The sequence below is a fragment of the Haliotis cracherodii genome, unplaced genomic scaffold, assembly GCF_022045235.1.
Source record: "Haliotis cracherodii isolate W230 unplaced genomic scaffold, xgHalCrac1.p SCAF_4, whole genome shotgun sequence".
In the NCBI taxonomy this organism is placed as follows: domain Eukaryota; kingdom Metazoa; phylum Mollusca; class Gastropoda; order Lepetellida; family Haliotidae; genus Haliotis; species Haliotis cracherodii.
In genome coordinates, this window is record NW_027266297.1 from 40,311,636 (window position 1) to 40,333,042 (window position 21,407).

At 38.1% G+C, this 21,407-nt stretch overlaps 1 protein-coding gene and 1 long non-coding RNA gene across 4 annotated transcripts; one reads left to right on the forward strand and one right to left on the reverse strand.

The window, feature by feature from the left end:
• Positions 1 to 4,715: 4,715 nt before the first annotated feature.
• On the reverse strand, positions 4,716 to 13,054 carry LOC139479015 (multiple epidermal growth factor-like domains protein 6). 3 transcript variants are annotated; one of them, XM_071261747.1, is made up of 5 exons: positions 12,965 to 12,989; positions 10,628 to 10,726; positions 7,076 to 7,744; positions 6,600 to 6,699; positions 4,716 to 6,156 (listed from the first exon to the last, which is right to left on the reverse strand). In XM_071261747.1, the coding sequence occupies exons 2-5, from the start codon at positions 10,674 to 10,676 to the stop codon at positions 5,931 to 5,933; spliced, it is 1,044 nt and encodes a 347-aa protein (XP_071117848.1). In that variant the 5' UTR covers positions 10,677 to 10,726; positions 12,965 to 12,989; the 3' UTR covers positions 4,716 to 5,930. The 3 variants fall into 3 exon arrangements, with proteins under 3 accessions (XP_071117848.1, XP_071117846.1, XP_071117847.1); XM_071261746.1 differs by having other exon boundaries at positions 4,717 to 6,156; positions 10,628 to 10,730; positions 12,965 to 13,054; XM_071261745.1 differs by lacking the exons at positions 10,628 to 10,726; positions 12,965 to 12,989 and having other exon boundaries at positions 7,076 to 8,319.
• Positions 13,055 to 13,096: 42 nt separating this feature from the next.
• Positions 13,097 to 21,174, forward strand: LOC139479016 (uncharacterized). Its single transcript, XR_011654338.1, has 5 exons — positions 13,097 to 13,282; positions 14,041 to 14,121; positions 16,539 to 17,018; positions 18,251 to 18,401; positions 19,338 to 21,174. It is a non-coding gene; the product is annotated as an uncharacterized lncRNA (long non-coding RNA).
• The last annotated feature ends 233 nt before the right edge of the window (positions 21,175 to 21,407 follow it).

Here is a 21,407-nt window from a genome sequence, read left to right on the forward strand (position 1 = left end):
CATGTTAAAACAAGGATATTTCTTTGATCATTGTCAGTTGGTGTACTAGTTTCGATACACAAAGAAGGCGTCTAACATAACACTGATAACTACAGGGGCATAACAATAAGTGCTTTATCTAATTATTCATATTTGTCATCAACATAAGACTAGTGTGTTTTGTTTGTTTTTGTTTTTAAAAAATCTTTATTCACATTTCCAATAAAATACAATGTGTAGCATTTCATCAATTATACATTATTCAAAAACCAATCCCTTTACATCTAACTTTCGAAACATATTGCAAATATAGACAATCATAAAATATGATATCGTACTAGTATTCTTTGCTAGGATTGAAAAGTCTTTGGAAGGAAGACCAGGACTGAGAGAAAGCTGTATAATTGCAATTTGAGAATGCAATTAACTTGGTCATATTGTAGTATCTAATAACTTCACGTTGAATATGTTTCAACTTTAGCTGAAAACCCTTTCATGATTGTTTAAACACAATAAATTTGATTAGTAATATAATTACATTGAGAGAGTTGTTATTCTTCAATAGAAAAATTAATTCCCAATAATTTAAACGTGATAGGAGTCCAGTCAAGATTCCACTCTTTACAGAGCTTATATCGTGATCTCTTTTTTGAACCAATCTATATCAGTTTGGTTTTGTCAGTATTAACTTTTAATCCTGAAAACCTAGCAAAAATGTCGTGTGTATTTAACACATTGTAGAGGCCTTTTTCAGATCAATCTAACATCAAAGTCGTGTCATCTGCAAATTGTGCAAGTAAATGTTCAATACTGCCAGTCGTTATTCCCTTAACATTTTTGTTGTTTTTTCTTATCATTATTGCAAGTATCTCTGCACATATAATAAATATATATGGCGACACTGGATCCCCCTGACGACAACCTCTTGTTATCTTAAAATAAGGGCTAGCAAAACCATTGACTAATACACTTGATTCAATATCGCTGAAAAATGTTGATATCCATTTTTCTATACTTGGACCAAAGTTGAAAAATTTAAATGTATTCAAAATAAAATGTCTATCAACAGAGTCAAAAGCTTTTTCAAAGACAATCAGCATTAGTAACCCAGGTATTTGATATGATTCAGTATATTCCATCAAGTCATATATTAATCTTGTAACTTCCCCAATATATCTTCCCGGGACAAAACCTTTCTGATCTTCACTAATAATTATACTTAAAACTTCTTTAATTCTATTTGCGATTACTGCTGACGCTAGTTTATACGAGGTATTCAAGAGAGAGATGGGGCGCCATTTTTTTAGGAAACGTTTCGACTTATTTTCCTTAGGAATACATGTTATAAATCCCTGATATTGTGTTACTTATAAAGATTCATTTCTATATGCACGATTAACAGACTTAATCCAAAATTGTCTGTAATAACATCTCTTAGTTTTGCATAAAATTCAGGCTTATCTGGATTCGGGCCATATATATTAACAATAGTACAAACAATGTCTTGTATCCTTATATTTAGTGCTAAAACATTTCCTTCCGCATCATCTCTGATTGCTTTTTAAAATTTTAAATTCAATATTATTATTAAATAAGATTGTCGTGCCATTTGCATAACTTTTGTAAGGACTAAAGTAACATTCCCTGTATAACCATTGCTGCTTTATTAATTGTTCCTGCTCTGCGGTAAAGTGTACATCTTGCAGACAATATATTTGTGTTTTACGCTTTCGCAAGAACCTAATTACCTTTTTCCTCTTCAATGGATTATTTAGTGCTCTACAATTATAAGATATAACTTTAACTTTTTTCCTTCATAGTCATATATTTGGATGTTTCCAATGTATTTCCCTAAGGGAGAGATAAAAGTGAAAAGGTACACATTGTATTCATAAAATTCAAATTTTACATCAAGAAAATATACAATATAAACATGAAAATGACTTAACCGGTTTTCCATCATATAGCGTTTCCCACACTCATACAAAACCCATACTTTTTCATAAATATTTAAAGGTACCCACACGCCTCAAGGAATCAAAATGAAAAATCATAGCATCAACCTCAAAGGATGTAGTCTCCCTTCTCCTCTAAAGTTAATAATGTAAACCTTCAGAGACCTATTCAAAGTCCTAGCTAAATTCGATACCAAGTCAGTTTGAAAGTTTGTCTAAACAATTATACAAATCAAATTTGGAAATAAAAATATTGGTAGACAGGTATCTTTCCCCATCATAAAATAAATCTACACGACCAGGTAAATTTTCTATTTAAGTCACGTATTTTTGCAGTGTCATGATAAACAGATATCTTGATCTAATTCAATCAAATCTACCTTGTCACTTGATATCTCTAACACTCATTAGTGCAAAATTGCCCGGGACCAATATAAAACTGTAGCTGGCTCCATAAACTTACTAAACATACATATATATATATAATGTTTAGATCTATTATAATGTTGAGAGTTGCACTAATCAAATAAAAGAAAAGTTGAAATCAGACAGTAAAAAGGTTCACATGCTAGTCACATGATTAATCACTCCACACCAAGTCAAACACAGCACTAGAGCTATTTATCCTGTTCCAACGTGCACCAGTTGTACGTGGGTAAATAAGGATCGCATTCGTTTCTTCGAAACTGAACTATCACTATATACTTTCCGGGGACTTAATTCTATGGAACTAGATTAGAAATGATGTTTAAACACCTTACGATAGTTCACATGAATACACTAAAGCGTAAATAAAAAGTCACGTGTTCATAACGTGATGTTCTATATTTGGGTGGTTCACGTGGGTAGGTCTACAAGTTCGTACTTTTAGCAGAAGAACTCGTTTAGTTTTTGAAATCTTAAAATAATGCGATCAAATGTTATTCTTGCTAAAATTAAAAAGTCATAAATCCTAGTTCCGCATGAATCAAATACGAATGATACGAACAGTTTTCTTAATAGTTTAACAATACGTTAATTATCACTGTAAATGCAATATCTGGGAAGGCAGGATAACATTCTAACACAATGAGCATTTGAGGCGATATTTATGTGTAAAACATCATTTATATCTAACATCTAAGGAAGAGTGAAAAGTAATAAACTACTTGCCTTTAGGAGTTCCTGTATAATCCTTTTCCAAGAAATTCCATGAAAAACACAAATCGCAACTACCTGTTATTTTACACACCAGCCACCTCACACTTTTGGCAGATAACATGAGATCGCTATGTGTCCCGAAAATAAAACTGGAGAATAACCGGTCATTTTCCAATGAAGAAAAGATGGACATACAGTCCTTGAACACTGTCTTAAACAAACACTGTCCAAACCGTTGCTAGTGTTAACACATGTGTAAACACACCCATGGTCCTGAATGACCCTGTAACTAGTCAATGCACCGTATCATCTAGTCCAATGCTGATCCACTCTGCACTTGAATTTCTTCTAGTGTTTTGGTAAGGTACAATGGACACAATAAGTGAGTCGCAAGGGTGTGGACATTTTACTCTTTGTTTGTCCATGTTGCAAAAGCTTTTGATTCTGTCCAGAGAAGTTTTGGATTCTTATTTCGAACGTGATATTAGATGGTGTTTGAAACAAGGTAGAATTATCTGAAACACTTAACATTGACCTTAACACTTAACTTAGACAAGGCTCTATAGTAAACCCCTTTCCATTTTATTTTTTCATAAATGAACTTGTATTACAAATTCATGGTAACTGTGAAAATGGTATACAATTAAATGCAGGTGTTGTTACAAATTATTCCTGTTACTATTTGCTGATGATAATGTATTGGTATCAAGTACTGTTTCCAATTTAACAGAAACAAATTGCATAACCTGACTGATACTGTGCCAAGTGGAAACTAACTGTTAATCGTAGTAACCTAAAGTAGTTGTTTTCAAAACTGACTGTCACTTACATGCATGTGGAAGTTATCACGGTATTAACGCCGTGATATGACTGGAATACTGTTAAAAGCGGCGTTAAACCCAACTCACTCACTCACTATCATTGTATTAAGACAGATATATCAAATGCTATGGCACATGGTGAATATGCCAGGTATCCTATGTTAATCTACTCTTATATTATGATAATGAAGTATTGGTTACAAATGTTAAACAAGTAACCCTTGGGGTATCCAAATATGTGTTAATAATATGATGTTAACGTATGACTTAAACGGGAAAAGAAATTGGATTACAAATGGAAGAAAACTGTTATTTAATCATGTTTTTGGCTATGTGTGGAATGAACAATATGTAGATTCTCATTTTCATTGTATAAACTCTTTGACACATGTGTAGTTGCAAAACTAGTGTCAATCTTTATCTTCATCCATTAAAGTTATGTATTTTGATATGTTATAACGCATTGTATGCATAACTGTATCTGTTTGCTGATAATGTTAAAAAAAGAAACCTTAGACGTGCTCTATCCAAAGGTAGATGTTCCACACATGAGCTTTAAATTGAAGTTGGACGCCATACACTGTGTAATCTTGATAAAGTTGGAGATGATTATAATTTTCTGCTTTCTATTCTCAGTTTAGAATTAAGTATATACTTTCTAGATACTCTGTGCGTCCAAATATATATACATTTCATTCTTTGTTAACAAGTTCTGGTTCTAAGAAGCATGTTCATGTATGTGTATCATGTACAACTGTACAGGAAATATATGTACCATTAGTCAATTACTCAACATAGTATGTGCATTGTACTATAGGCCTGTGGCCTTCTAAGTACGGAAATAAAACAACAAACAACAATATTCAGATAAGTAAAGTATTTAATCTTAGCACCTGGCGGCAACCCCCGCTGACCGTGTGTCGGGTCATCCCGCTGTCAAGGTCACACATAAAATATTGCGATCTGCTTGGATGGTACGCATCTACTTAAGGTTTTAACAGTCACCGCTCATAACATGGTACTCAATACACCCTCAATAACTTGGTAATGGTGCACAACCGATACAGTTTATCATTGTTAGTGTGAAACGTCATGTGATAGCAGCCACAATGGATATGCAATTTCTACATTGAATGAGTTTTGAAGCTTTGTGAAATGTGTATTGAAAGTTTCATTTACGACCGATGCAATCATTTGACGCGGCACTGTTGCTTTATGCTACACGTGAACATTAACAAATCAGTGAATGGCATTTCCCCATACCACCATCAGGTACTGAACGCTATTCATATTCTATTTATATTCACAGCATAATGCAGTCTTTGCAAATGCATCTAGCTCGATATTCCTTTTTCAGAAAACATCTGGTAACGCAATGCAAGATCGCAGTGTGTGTATGCTTGAACATGATATGGTTTATGGTTGTATTACGTTGTCTAGTCAAGGTAGACTTTAAATGTCATTATTTTAATACATTGTTAGCTGTGAGTGAGTGAGTGAGTGAGTTTTGGTTTTACGCGATTTTAGCAATATTCCAGCAATATCACGGCGGGGGACACCAGAAATGGGCTTCACACATTGTTGTTAGCTGTGGGTTGAAGAGGGTCAACCCTGTTACAAACTGTTTAATGGTCAAACCACACATTTACATGTGAAGGTATTAATCAGCAGATGTATGTATATGTATAACATATGATAGGTAACAGAGATTGAGTTTGAGTTATCTATTCATATCAGCTTCATCAAAATTTTGCCTTTTTCGTCAAATTACAGGGAACTATTTTTTAAATGTGCAATGTACATAATAATTTTCCCTTTTCAATATCTTCATTATGATTGATGTAAACAACAACAACCCAACGGTTTCCACCAATGTTGACAATATCAAACGTCGATACTAACACTACGTTGACAATGATATTGAAAAAACATTTCAAGTTAAATGTAGCTTATACATTTACATTTTTATTCAAATCTAAGGATAAACACATGACAAAATGACCAAAACAATAAGCCAATACTGATTATGCTGGCGCTACCAGATCACGATGTAACTATGTTGACCATTGCTAGCCTTATGTGAATGACTACAGCTTGTGAATTGGTATTCTAATGTGAAATGATCATTCTCTTTCAAAATATCAACTTTTGCACGATCAGAAGGTACATCCATGTGGACATCCGAAACTTCAGAACCATTCCGCTCGGTAAACACGTGTTCTGATTCTTCAGAATATGTCCTTGAACTCGGCTTATGTATTCTGAAATGTTAATAATGACTGTAAATTTCATATTCGGGTATTACTTAATCCATGTATACTTTCCACGAAACAGAACCATAAATATATATCAATCGAAATACAAATCTAAAGCTCTAATAAAATATGTTATCTGAACAATAAAATATTATGAGGGCATTTACTATAATCTTGAACAATATGTAATGACTAGAAGCTTGGAGATTGCGGTTGTACAATCAATAGACAAACGAGTATATTTTCCCCTAAACAAAGAGGGCTGTCGGGTAGCCTAGTGGTTAAAGCGTTCGCTCGTCACGCCGAAGACCCGGGTTCGATTCCCGACATGGGTACAATGTGTGAAGCCCATTTCTGGTGTCCCCCGCCGTGATATTGCTGGAATATTGCTAAAAGCGGCGTAAAACCAAACTCACTCACTCACTCACTCTAAACAAAGAAGAACATACCTTCTGTAGGTTGAGTACCGTAAAACGACAAGTACAGTCAATACTAAAGCTGGGACAACGGAAGCTATGATGAATGAATACGATGCTGTATCACAAGATACTGGAAAGAAATGTAAACTTGTATCAATCAAGTTTGCTATAAAGTGAACAAGTATAACTGAATTACATGCATAACCTTTTCACTTTATTGGCGTTCCGGATACCGCCATTTTGCGTTTTGCACCAATGGTGGATAATTTGCGGAGTTTCTGCCGATGATGTTTTGTATTTTAAAAATGACAAGGACATACTCAGACTGCTATAAATGAAATATGCCACACTGCAATGTTTTTGCAATAACTGTTGTAAATATATATTTCATAATCGGTGTTTGACTTCATGCCTTTGTTTAAAAAAATGTATAAAAGCGTTGTCGCAATTAGAACACAGTGATTCGATACTGTTTTCATGTGTATGGATTCTTTGACATCACATACCTTCGATGCTGTTAACATCATTGCGTTTTGTGTGCACCCTTGTGAAAGTGCTTCCAGCAGATGAACGATTCCCCTGAAAGCCTTTGGCAAGTCTCTCTTCTGGACAGCCTCCAGTGTGTTTGTCACATTTCAAACATCCAATAGGGCAATTCATCGTGCAGTTAACGCCATAGTAGCCATCTTCACATAGTTCAAAACATTCCCCAGTGTATCTGTCACATTTCTTACATCCCATGGGGCAATTCACTGTGCAGTTAACGCCACAGAGACCATCACTGCATTGTTCAACGCATTCCCCAGTTAGCTTGTCACAGTAATCACAGGGCTGAGAACACCTCTGTAAACATCTGGAACCATGGAAGCCGTTCCTGCAGGGCCCAGTACAATCCCCGGTATAACGGTCACATGTCAAACAGGGTCGCTTACAACGCGTGTTACACGTCAAGCCTCTGTACCCGTCCTGGCAGCCCTTAGTGCAGTTGACACTCCGACCACTAGACAGGAGCTCACAACACCCTTCTGCACAATTAGGAGGACAAGAACGGGTACAGCCGGGTCCGTAGAATCCAGTAGGACATTTGATGCAGTTGTCTGAACATTTGTGGCTAGAACATGCGTTGCATTCTTTATCACACAGCACGTTTGATGACAGAGATACACATATTGCAACTGTAAAATAAACAAATATTTTGAACATGATTCTATCCCTCCCACACACACGAAAGCCCACGCCACACTGCATCACATTATAAACTCTCAGTAAAATATCCAAAGCATCACGGCGTCGAGGAGCGATGACATAATACCCTATTGATCGACTCATACGTCATGGACCCAATGTTCCCGGATTCATTTGTTGAATAAATATTTTATACATGGTGTCCATATTTGCTTTTTCCTTATCGTCTTTCCTTTATCTGACACGAAACACTCTCCACAATGACGAGGCATGTATATACATGTATGTGCGGAACATGTTATACAGTCTGTCTCTAATATGTATGTCTCATAATAACGAAGTTCGGATTCCACGGAGTTCAAACTGATTGCCATAGAATCCTTACTTTACTTTGTTAACGTCAACTCAGTGTGCGAGCACTTTAAATCGGCATCAGTCCGGACTAGGACAAGCTGCCACACACACACGTGAGAATGGTTTTAAGTATTATAGTTAATGTACGTACCGCATCTCAAAGGGAAGATATGTTTACATATAATACATTATTACTCTAAATTTTAGGATAGACTATAAATTCCGTTTACAATGTCAACTATAAGTTATGACAACACTATGAATAAGGTGTTATATCACAATAATTGTACCCACATATTGCACCAAAAGCAAGGCAACATATGTAAAAGTACCCAAACACGAATCAGAGCACAAACAGGGAGATGTGGTTTATTGTTCCTTATATTAATAATAGATAGAGAATATTCCATGTGTCGAGTGAAATATCATGTTTCTCTCATCGAGTGACTGAGGGAAAGGAGATATTTTCACTCGTGGCTACGTCACTCGTGAAAATATCACTTCACGAGATGAGAGAAACATCATATTTCACGAGACAAATAAAATATCCTCTTTATTGTATACTTTTTGTTTAGTTTCTCTGCCGGAAATGAAAATATTTCATTGCAAATGTAAAACCTTGAAACGTAAATTCCCTATACCTCACACACAGGGACGGTTCACCACCTTTTATATTTGCGACTTAAAAAGTAGTTTATTGTTTGCAGAATCTTAAAAAAACATAAACAAAAGTATAAAAAATATTTAGCGTCACGAAAATTCTTTATCATACATTTCATATACAAAATCAACTTTAACAAAATATATTCTTGAAAAACTAGGAGACCACTGTTTGAAGCAAAAGAATACACGCTTGTCAAATAACAAAAATGGCGCTTTGCGAAACGGACAGTCTGGTTAACAATAAGAAATTTACAGTATATAACGAAACATTTTCGAGAAAATAACAAACAGCAAGAAGTTATATTAACTCCATATAAATGACAATCTGTCATTATTTTGCCAACCTTCTTTAGTCGGTAATAAAACAAATACAACTTCAAACAGAAATAAGTCGAGCGGCGAGTCCAGCAAAGAGGCGAATCCTGATAAATACTTGTGCAGTCGGAATACCAGACAACTACCAGTAAAGTAAACATATATATACACTCGTGAGCAACAATGGACAGGCTATTACGTTGCCTTGAACATGGGACTTATGGACATAGGACACGGTCAAGGGGAGGAGGGATTAATGATATAAATTTCATTATGTGAAATGCTGCGTTAAACAAATGCTCACTTTACCGCTGTTACCCATGGATTACATCATGTTAAATAGTCTAGATTTTCTTAACCATATGTAACTCAACACTGTACAACAGGGAAGGCTAGTTCATAAGCTATAATTCATAAAAAGATAATACAGAATGCGATTAAGTCACTCTGGGACAATATGATAACATTTCAGAACGTGCACTACAACGTACAATCGGAAATTGTCTTGAAGTGAGCACTATGATTATACATTATCATATAATGGATAGTGTTTTCGATACGATAAAACCGATCCCCAAAATATGCAAACGGGGATGTCTAGCAGGAATTATTTTTAGTTAGGTATATATTAATCCGATGCCTGCTTTCTCAAAAATATTTGCATACAGTTCTCGACATACTGAGATGGAGGTTTTCGGGTGTGATAAGGCTTATGTGAACGGACATGGCTGCATGTCAGTTGGTACTCTATCATTAATGGGTCGGTTCACTGATGTCACCCTGACCGCCTCCGTGGTCTAGTGGTAGAGCGTCCGCCCGGAGAGCGGAAGGTCCGGGGTTCGATACCCGGCCGCGTAGATGTTAAAAGATGGACTGTACGGCTCGGAGTCAGTATACTGTGTCTGAGTGGGGTATTCATGTTAAACTGCGGCATGGTATCTCAGTGTGCTAGCATCAGTCCGGACTAGTACTAGCAGCCACACACACGTGCATGCACGTCGGTATATAAGTGCAATAATCTTGGACGCGACGTTAAACCCCATTTCACCTCATCTCACCACTGATATCACGGTATTCTTACGAGATTTCTTAAGTTTGATTTGATAAAGAAAGTATTACTCTCTGGTGTTTCCGTTTCGTAAATGTCATATATTAGGAATTGTGAGATGTTGATGGCCTCAGTAATCCATGCGTGTCGTAAGAGTTGACTTAATCAATCAGGTGGTGCGATACGATGACTTGGCATGGGACGTAGCTCATACTATCAACCACAGTGTTGTCTTGTTTGACGTGATCATTTACAGGCTACCGTAAATATTGCTGAGAGCGGCGTAAACAACAAACAAATCATATATATTTAACAAATATAATATAAACTTGTACACAGTATTTCAAAGCTCTAATCATAGAAGATTATCACAAATCGTATGACAAAATGCCAAAGCTAAAATTACATATCTGTATATGTAAATGATTTATTGTATGTTTAGCAAGGTGTTAAGTGCTAACTCAAACAACATACCATCGACTGCAGCACTTACCTTCAGTAAAGGCGATTGTCAGGAATAGTGTTAGCGTGTGACAAAACATGACAACTGAAGACCCAGAGGAAGTAAGTCCGGGACGAGACGAGTGCACACCTGCCTAATGCGAAATACAAATGCGATTTACAAACGCCAGAATACAAATAACACAACACTTTTCATCGGTTTAGCGTGACCTACTTTGCAGTTGTAGGAAATGTACAAATCGTTGCGTGTGACATGTTATGGAAACACGCAAACAGACTCAAGGGCTATTTTAAAGGATATGATTTTATTGCTAATATAATACTTTATAACGCTGAAGTCGTTTGCTTAAACCCTCACGTACCATCTGCAGATAAATCCTAAATATGTCATCTGCTGATGTCAATGTAGACAGTCGGGCGTACTGCTGGTGTCAATGTAGACAGTCGGGTGTACTGCCGATGTCAATGTAGACAGTCGGGTGTACTGCTGATGTCAGTGTCGACATTCGGGAGTACTGCTGGTGTCAATGTAAACAGTCGGGTGTACTGTTGATGTCAATGTAGACAGTCGGGTGTACTGTTGATGTCAATGTAGACAGTCGGGTGTACTGCTGGTGTCAATGTAGACAGTCGGGTGTACTGCTGATGCCAATGTAGACAGTCGGGTGTACTGCTGGTGTCAATGTAGACAGTCGGGTGTACTGTTGATGTCAATGTAGACAGTCGGGTGTACTGTTGGTGTCAATGTAGACAGTCGGGTGTACTGCTGGTGTCAATGTCGACAGTCGGGAGTACTGTTGATGTCAATGTAGACAGTCGGGAGTACTGTTGATGTCAATGTAGACAGTCGGGTGTACTGTTGATGTCAATGCAGACAGTCGGATGTACTGCTGGTGTCAATGTAGACAGTCGGGTGTACTGCTGGTGTCAATGTAGACAGTCGGGTGTACTGCTGATGTCAATGTAGACAGTCGGGTGTACTGTTGGTGTCAATGTAGACAGTCGGGTGTACTGTTGGTGTCAATGAAGACAGTCGGGTGTACTGTTGATGTCAATGTAGACAGTCGGGTGTACTGTTGATGTCAATGTAGACAGTCGGATGTACTGCTGATGTCATTGTCGACAGTCGGGTGTACTGCTGGTGTCAATGTAGACAGTCGGGTGTACTGCTGATGTCAATGTAGACAGTCGGGTATGCTGCTGATGTCAATATAGACAGTCGGGTGTACTGCTGGTGTCAATATAGACAGTCGGGTGTACTGCTGATGTCAATGTAGACAGTCGGGTGTACTGCTGATGTCAATGTAGACAGTCGGGTGTACTGCTGGTGTCAATGTAGACAGTCAGGTGTACTGCTGGTGTCAATGTAGACAGTCGGGTGTACTGTTGATGTCAATGTAGACAGTCGGGTGTACTGTTGATGTCAATGTAGACAGTCGGGAGTACTGTTGGTGTCAATGTAGACAGTCGGGTGTACTGCTGATGTCAATGTAGACAGTCGGGTGTACTGCTGATGTCAATGTAGACAGTCGGGTGTACTGCTGATGTCAATGTAGACAGTCGGGTGTACTGCTGGTGTCAATGTAGACAGTCAGGTGTACTGCTGGTGTCAATGTAGACAGTCGGGTGTACTGCTGGTGTCAATGTAGACAGTCAGGTGTACTGCTGATGTCAATGTAGACAGTCGGGTGTACTGCTGATGTCAATGTAGACAGTCGGGTGTACTGCTGATGTCAATGTAGACAGTCGGGTGTACTGCTGGTGTCAATGTAGACAGTCGGGTGTACTGCTGGTGTCAATGTAGACAGTCGGGTGTACTGCTGGTGTCAATGTAGACAGTCGGGTGTACTGTTGATGTCAATGTAGACAGTCGGGTGTACTGCTGGTGTCAATGTAGACAGTCGGGTGTACTGTTGATGTCAATGAAGACAGTCGGGTGTACTGCTGGTGTCAATGTAGACAGTCGGGTGTACTGTTGATGTCAATGTAGACAGTCGGGAGTACTGTTGGTGTCAATGTAGACAGTCGGGTGTACTGTTGATGTCAATGTAGACAGTCGGGTGTACTGCTGGTGTCAATGTAGACAGTCGGGTGTACTGCTGATGTCAATGTAGACAGTCGGGTGTACTGTTGGTGTCAATGTAGACAGTCGGGTGTACTGCTGGTGTCAATGTAGACAGTCGGGTGTACTGCTGATGTCAATGTAGACAGTCGGGTGTACTGCTGGTGTCAATGTAGACAGTCGGGAGTACTGTTGATGTCAGAGATGACCGGTGGGTATTATCTTGGTTATCAAACGAACAAATCAAATTTATCACACAAATTGAGCAAAAGCATATTCTATAGAACATAGAAGGTCAAATATTACCCTTGCGCCACGTCGTTCCTGTCAGTATGCCCTGTATTGATTGCGTCGCAGTTTATACGCCAGGTGCACAGTAGCTCTATCATGTTTATTTTTAGATAATCTCTGTTGCTTGTCCAATGACGTGCTGCTCAGCTGAAACAGGCGAAACAACAGGATCATTTGTGGGTGGAATCGTACAGTGTTCTGTGTTTTTACCAGAGATTTCCGTTGGTTATGGGATGATTTAGTATTTCCATGAATTTGGAGACATAGTACATTTGGACTTATTACCTGTTTGGAAATCCGTTCCGGGTCCAACTATACTTTGACCTGTTGAAGGTGAGTCGCTTGCGTATTATCTAAATAAGGAAACCCACGTTTTATATAAATACAAAACATCAACGCAGGAGAATAATCAGTCTCCATTAGCGGCCAAAACAGATTCCATTAGGCGTGTTGGTAATGCAGTGATGCAAATTATATGTAGTTAAATCATGTGTATTTTTCACAAAAAGTATTTGTGAACATTTGCATTAAAATAAGAAGTGTAATATGCTCTATCAATCGGAGTGTGAGTAACACTGACGCTTTTAGAGTCAATCAAAATAACCACAATGTTGGTTTTGAAATATGTTTCTTTTTTTATATATTCTTTACTTGAACTATTTTATGCATATATCGTCTAACCCATGGGCATTCAGGGTACAAATGTAGGTCCCCAGCGACCTATGATTATAAGAGGTTTCTAAATGGATCGGGTGATCCGGCTACGTGACTTGACTGATGCGTGTCATCCTATCCCATTTGCGTGGATTGAAGCTCATGTCAAACACTGGATTGTCTGGTCCAGATTGGATTATTTACAGACCGCCGTCATAAGTTGGAATATAGCTGAGTGCGGCGTTAAACAACACCCAAACCTTGTTTGCATTAGGTGATAATAGCCACATTTAGAAGAATGGAGTAGAAGGTAGGGGTGGGAGAGTGATAACTCATTTTGTAACCTTTCGAGGGCAGTGATGACGACGCACATTTTCCGTGATACAAGAAGCCCATTTTTTAATCCAATATACGAAGATGACATTTTCAACTTGCAGAGTTCCTGGTCCTTCAGTCAGTCCTAAACATGCGGCCATTTCACGTCAGCCACATAGCCATTCTCTTAACTTGTTTGATACGTAAGTACGATTACTATATTAAGGACCGAATATTTAGTATTCTGGGGGATGCTTGGAATTTTTGTTACAGAAAAAATGTCTTTGGTGACTGTTGCAAGACATAAAACTATTCAATCAGAAATGATTAGTCTACAATTATACTTTTCCGAGACAAAATTATTATTTTATATTTCTGTAACAAGTACTCTTATTTTTAAAAAAACAAACATTCCAGCTCTGAAGAATATAAAACGACGGAAACAGTAGTTTCATGGTGCAGTATTCACTCGTGAATTTCCGGGTTAGAATTGGTCTTCAGCAACCTACAGCAACGGGATCGGGTGGTCAGGCTCGCTGACTTGCTTGATGCATGTCATCGTACCCACAGGGCCTTGCAACGCAAAAATAAGCAGCAAGATATATACGGTCACTAACGGGGTTATAGTACCAAATAAAAGTATCCTTTTATATAGTACTTTAACCCCGCTAGTTACCGTATTTATTTTGCTGCTAATTTTTGCGTTACGGGACCCTGTGATCGTACCCCAATTGAGTAAAACGATGCTCATGATGTCATTCACTGGATTATCTGGTCCAGACTTGAATATTTACAGACAGCAGTCATTTAAATGGAATATTACTAAGTACGGTGTTAGACAACAAACAAACGTCCAAAATGACATTTACGCGAATGTAATATTAAATGTATGGGAATAAGTGTAAAGCTTGTATTTATGTCACTGCTGATACATGAGCCAGAATAGAAATTGAAACGTTTTGTCTGACCTCACTACTAGACATATAGAGAATCGCACCCTCGGGTCTTTTGATATGAAATATATCAACACGAGTTAATAAAAGTGGAAAAACTCTGTGGCTTGCCGAGTTTTTCCACTTTCATCACGAGTGTTGATATATTTCATATCAAAAGACCCGAGGGTGAGATGTTATTCATCATCCAACATCATTATTCCAACTTTTTCAGTTTTTAGACAGTAATAAGCAGTGAATAAGCAGTGTCTAGGTGTAAAAGGTGCTGCTAACTGCTTCAGTAGAAGAGTCATTAGTGATGTCATTTGATTGTGACGTCATGGTAACTAATGACGGCACAATGGTCTGCAAAGCATTGTGATGCAATTTCATTGTAGCGATATCTCCCGTGGGAGCCAGTTTTGGACGATAAATAGAGAATCTCACCAGAGTGTCTTTTGATATCAAATATATCAACACGAGTTGATAAAAGTGGGAAAACTCCGAGGCTTGCCGAGGATTGTTTCCACTTTTATCAACGAGTGTTGATATATTTGATATCAAAAGACACGAGGGTGAGATTTTATTTATCATCCAACATCATTCTTCCAACTTTTTCAGTTTGTAGACAGTAATAAGCAGTGTCTTAGGTGTAAAAAGTAATGCTAACAGCTTCAATAGGAGAGCCATTAGTGATGTCATTTGATTGTGACGTCATGGTAACCAATGACGTCACAATGGTCTGCAAAGCATTGTGATGCAATTTCATTGCAGCGATATCTACAGCGTAGATATCGCTTGTTATTACTTGCCCGTGAAGGGATCACCCGTTTAATAAACATACAGCTTTACTACACATTGTGTAATACCAAAACGCGTGCTTATGTACTCTCGGAACACGTTTCACGAACAAATATTGAAAGCTCTCAACATCCCCTGGCGTATTCAACGACATTGTATGTGGAGATGATAGATCACTGGGAGGAGCTTATGCACACTCGATGACCCCAGCAACCTTGTTGCTAGGCTGACGTCACATGGCATTGTTTCGCCGATGGATCTTGCAAAAAAATTCCACAAATTACGTCATCGGGTATTGTGACGTCATTGTAAACTTTGAGGTGCAAGGCCCCGTTCCACAAGGCGATCGTACGGTAGCGCAACGACAGTCGCTGGTCTAAGTTAAATTATGTGAGTTGTGATAGCCTTAGCGCTACGATAAGTTTGTGGGACGAACGCCTGAATTCTAAAGGTGGACCATTGTATGATATTAAATTCATACGTTTCAACTTTTGACGTGTTTGAAGTATTATTCTGTTAAACTCAATTGGATTATGCCATTAGGATCGTGTAGGTGTCAGCCTATTTACACTCAACAGTATAATTCTAAAAACTTTATAAATGACAAGTAATAAATAAAATACTTAACTCGCTCTCGTGTAAAACCAATTTTATGAAACTCGTGAATAGTTGTGGTATTTGACTCGCTTTCGCTCGTCAGATACCAGAACTATTCACTCGTTTCATAAAATTGGTATTACACGGGAGCTCGTTTAGTATTCTATATATCTCACCCAAGCGATATCTCCTGTGGGAGCCAGTTTTGGATGATAAACATCTTTATATTTTTTATATTTTTGTAGTATTCTCTATTTATATATTATTATCATGATAGTATTTTGTTTCAGGCGTGATCGGGACAGGTGATACATGCAGACACATCAGCTTGAATTGTGAACATTGCAATGACATTATGTGTACAGAATGCCCGAACGGGTATTATGGTCCCTTTTGTGATAAAAAATGCATTGGACATTGTAGCTGGGGATGTCATGTACACACTGGCAGATGTCAGTCTTGTGCTGATGGCTACCATGGGATCGACTGTTCAGTTAAATGTAGCAGACACTGTTCAGCCATTGGTGATAGACAACCCACATGTGACAGGTCAACGGGAGCATGCAGTGATGGATGTTCACAGGGATTCTGCGGCCCCGAGAAGCAATGCAGAGTAAAATGCAGCAAGGCTTGCCTAAACAATACATGTGATTTCATGACGTGCGCTTGCATGGACTGCCCCGTCGGTTTTAAGGGTGCGCATTGTGAAAAGGCTGGAACTAATCAAACACGCACCATCGAAAGACCGGAATATATCCGCAATGCAAACGGTGAGCTGGATGGGAGGGGATGGGGGTGGTGATACGGACAAGATCCAAAGAAATGTTTTGTTACACTGCAGCTATCAGTCAGTCATATAAAGGCTTCAAATACGTAATTATTATGTAATTCATAATGATACTAGTGAAAGGGACCTTCAATGTTAACCAACAAGTGCAATCACAATTATAGATTTAACTTACCACCTGTTTTGAACAAATGCAATAACAGCTTAAGCTCATTTAGCATTTGGTCATTTGAACTGGAAATGCCTTCAATTCGTTTTATTGAAATGATTGTGTAGTTTGTACACTCATTGAATTCCCATGTACACTCAATGAATTCCCATGAACACTCACTGAATTCCCATGTACACTCACTGAATTCCCATGTACACTCACTGAATTCCCATGTACACTCACTGAATTCCAATGTACACTCATTGAATTCCAATGTACACTCACTGAATTCCCATGTACACTCACTGAATTCCCATGTACACTCACTGAATTCCCATGTACACTCACTGAATTCCCATGTACTCACTGAATCCCCATGTACTTTCACTGAATTCCCATGTACACTCAATGAATTCCAATGTACACTCACTGAATTCCCATGTACACTCACTGAATTCCCATGTACTCACTGAATCCCCATGTACTTTCACTGAATTCCCATGTACACTCACTGAATTCCCATGTACACTCACTGAATCCCCATGTACAGTCATTGAATTCCCATGTAAACTCACTGAATGCCCATGTACAGTCATTGAATTCCCATGTACACTCACTGACTTCCCATGTACACTCAAGGTAAAAATTCAAGATGTGGCACCCGACTTTAAAACTTACTGAAGACAAAATATCAAAAGATGATCCATCAGCCACTCCACCACCCTACTCCTCATAATTGATAATAAAAAATTGTGACCCTCCACCTTGAAAACTTCTTGGGTCCACCTGTCATGTATTGCCTTAACAATTGTATAGTTGCCACACTACCACACTGTCATTCAAACTAGACTAGAACCTGGATAAACAATGTGATTATTTTGTAAATCTCACTTTCCAAATACTAAATTCATGTTACTTACAGATGGACAATTTTCTTTCAAAGCCTTAAAAGTTTACCTTTATTCAAATGTCAAGCCTGTGGATCCAAGTAAATGAAGGCAATAAACTCCATAACGTACACGAACCAATATGCAATGAGGTGTTATTACTGCCTTATCTTTCAGTATCTCTGGGGTTTGGTTGGCTTTACTGTCTCTTGTTCCACACCTTCTGGGTCATCGTATACTTCATCATTAACCGCTGCATGAAGAAGATGGGAATGCCCCTCAACATATTCCTGACAACCAGTAGAGACATATTCCTAGCTAGAATAGGGTTTGTATGCACATTATCAATCGGTCATAACAGTATAAGCAAACTTTGCAAGTCGTGTTTATCATGTTTACAGTAAATATGAGTGAGTGAGTTGGGCTTAACACCGCTTTTAACAGTATTCCAGTTATATCACAGTGTGTCAGCTTAATGTGGGAGGAAAGTGAAGCAGGCCTCAGACGTTTACCACTTCGGTGAGACCCACAGGCACGGGTATGGTGCTGACAAACCTAGAAACATAATCAGGGAGAACCTGGATTCGAACACACAATGATAGATTTCTGGCATGCCCATGGGACGCAACTCTGCACAGCGAATCGCGGCGCCTTAGACGACTGTGCCCCCATTAAATATGGATGTGTCTTCTCATTACATCATATTAAATGACAAAGGGGTAATTTTTAATACTTTCAGAAATAGAAATATATTTCTTATGTTTTTTCAAGATATTTTCAATGAACAAGTTCAAAAATAGGAAGCTAAACTTTCCATTGAAATAGTTCATTGCATCAGTGGCTACAGTGCATCATCATTTTGGGATGGCAATACCATTCCAGAGACATTTCAGGAAATATTACATCACTCACCTATGTCAGGTAGCATGTGTCACCTGTCATTGAGCTCTACTCGATAATGAGTGAGTGAGTGAGTTGGGTTTAACGCTGCTTTTAGCAATATTCCAGCAATATCACGGCGGGGGACACCAGAAATGAGCTTCACACATTGTACCCATGTCGGGAATCAAACCCTGATCTTCGGCGTGACGAGCGAACGCTTTAACTACTAGGCTACCCGACCGCCCCTACTCGATAATGAAGTGTTAGTGGGGAAGACATAACAGTCTTAGACTATTCAAATACACAATCATGCATTAATGCTCAATTTGAATTTACCAAAATGTTTATTCTTGCAATTATAAAAGGCTATTGTATGTTGCAGGCATTTGAATCAAACTGACAACGAAAATGGTACAGCTCCAAGACAAAAGCCACACTGGTGCTGTTATATATTATTGGGTACATGTCTTGTAATGTTTTTGGTGTCATATGCATGCATCATATATTGGCTGACAAGCCACAGTTAACATGGATTCCCCATTCAGACACGGTATCAGAATGATGAAGAAGTGTACCCATTTGTCAAGATAAGCCACACAGATGTTGCACACAGGCTTAACTGTTATTTACAAATTTGGTTCCATATAACAATGCATGGAAAATATACATGGCTAAGTTTTGTATTATTAATTTATCAAGACTGTTTAACAATTGTCAGAATTTAGATCATTAAAAGTAGTATATAGGAATATCTTTTTGCCTCACAGTGTAGTACAATGGACAAACAAGTAAAAAGTGATATTCATCCTCTATATATTGGCTATTACACATTTTATATAATCGTTCTGACCGAGTTTTTGGATATTTCCCACCCTCGATGATTAAATCATGCGATGAACATCAAAATCTTGCCAATGAATTACAGTATTTCTTTATATTTACATAAACAGATACTGTCCAGTGTTTATGTGAGTTTTCAACATTCTATAATATATACATTTATTCGATAATGTCAACGAAAATGACCACGATTGCAGATAAATATCTTTTAGCCTCTGTAGTAAAGAATTGGAAAACACACTTTCAGACTATGTTACATCTTCCCAAAGCAAGAGAGCTAACTGACTATAAAATTCCAGTGGAAACTGGTTAAAGTTAAAGTCAGTTGACTCTCTTGCCTCAGGAAGATGACTATGTCGACCCTATGTCATGAATCAGTGGGTAGAAGGGTCAGTGTTATGCCTGGCTTGGAACCAATTCACGAACCACCAACCACGTGGCCTGATGGTTGCTGATTCAGGATTGTAGGCTATCCCCATCTACATATCTACTAAAGAGTTGAGCTTCCAGAAGTGGAAGATTTTGTTGAAATATGAAAACTGCAGTTAAACAAACATTTTGCACCACTTGAGTAACTTGTGGGTTTCTTTGTTTGTTTGTTACGGAGATTGTACTGTTTGTTTGTTTAAAGCCGCACTCAGCAATATTCAAGCTATATGACGGCGGTCTGTAAATAATCGAGTCTGGACCAGACAATCCAGTGATTGATATCATGAGCATTGATCAACGCAATTGGGATACGATGACTTGTATCAACCAAGTCAGCGAGCCTGACCACCCGATCCCGTTAGTCGCCTCTTATGACAAGCATAGTTGCCTTTTACAGCAAGCATGGGATGCTGAAGACCTATGCAACCCCAAATCTTTACTTGTAACTTGCATGGTGTATGAGGATTAGTAATGTGAATAGTAATGTGACATGTATCAGTATCGGTGATAATCAAAATATTATTATAATATATACGTAAAGTGACGATTATTTTGTTTTAAAACTTTCCACATTCTTTTGAGGTAATGCTATCTTTCTGGATCATATATTTGGCTATGTGTTAGCAGCCACAGATCTGTTGTCAGATATGCACTATGGGTAATTAAGTCTTTGAATGGCATATAGAAGTGATACACATAAGGAAGAGAATTTATGGATGGCAGCTTCTTTATTATGAGGAACACAATGTTTAGGAGTATATACTTACTCCTTCATCATTCATCTGATGAAGAAGTAAGCATAATAAAGGAGCTGACATCCATGAACTCTCTTCCTTATAGCTAAAATATGAACTTTATGAAAGTAACAGTTAGACAGAAGGTGTGTGTGTAACTGTATTGTGCCACTGTCTCTCGGCAATGGTCTAGACTGGTGTTGTTACTTAAGTGACTTAAACAGTATTACTGTGATACCACATGGGGGGGGGGGGGGGGAGAAGACGAAATGTTTTTATGGTGCAAACAAACAAGCAGGGGGCATTTTTTGCCTACATTTTTCTATACATGATATGTACAAACTCAAATAAAATGTTTTATTTTCTGACCTTGTCATGTTTTAGGAGTGACAAAAAGAAGACTGAAAAGATTCCACATGAACATCTTTCCAGTCCTAATTAAAAGTTGC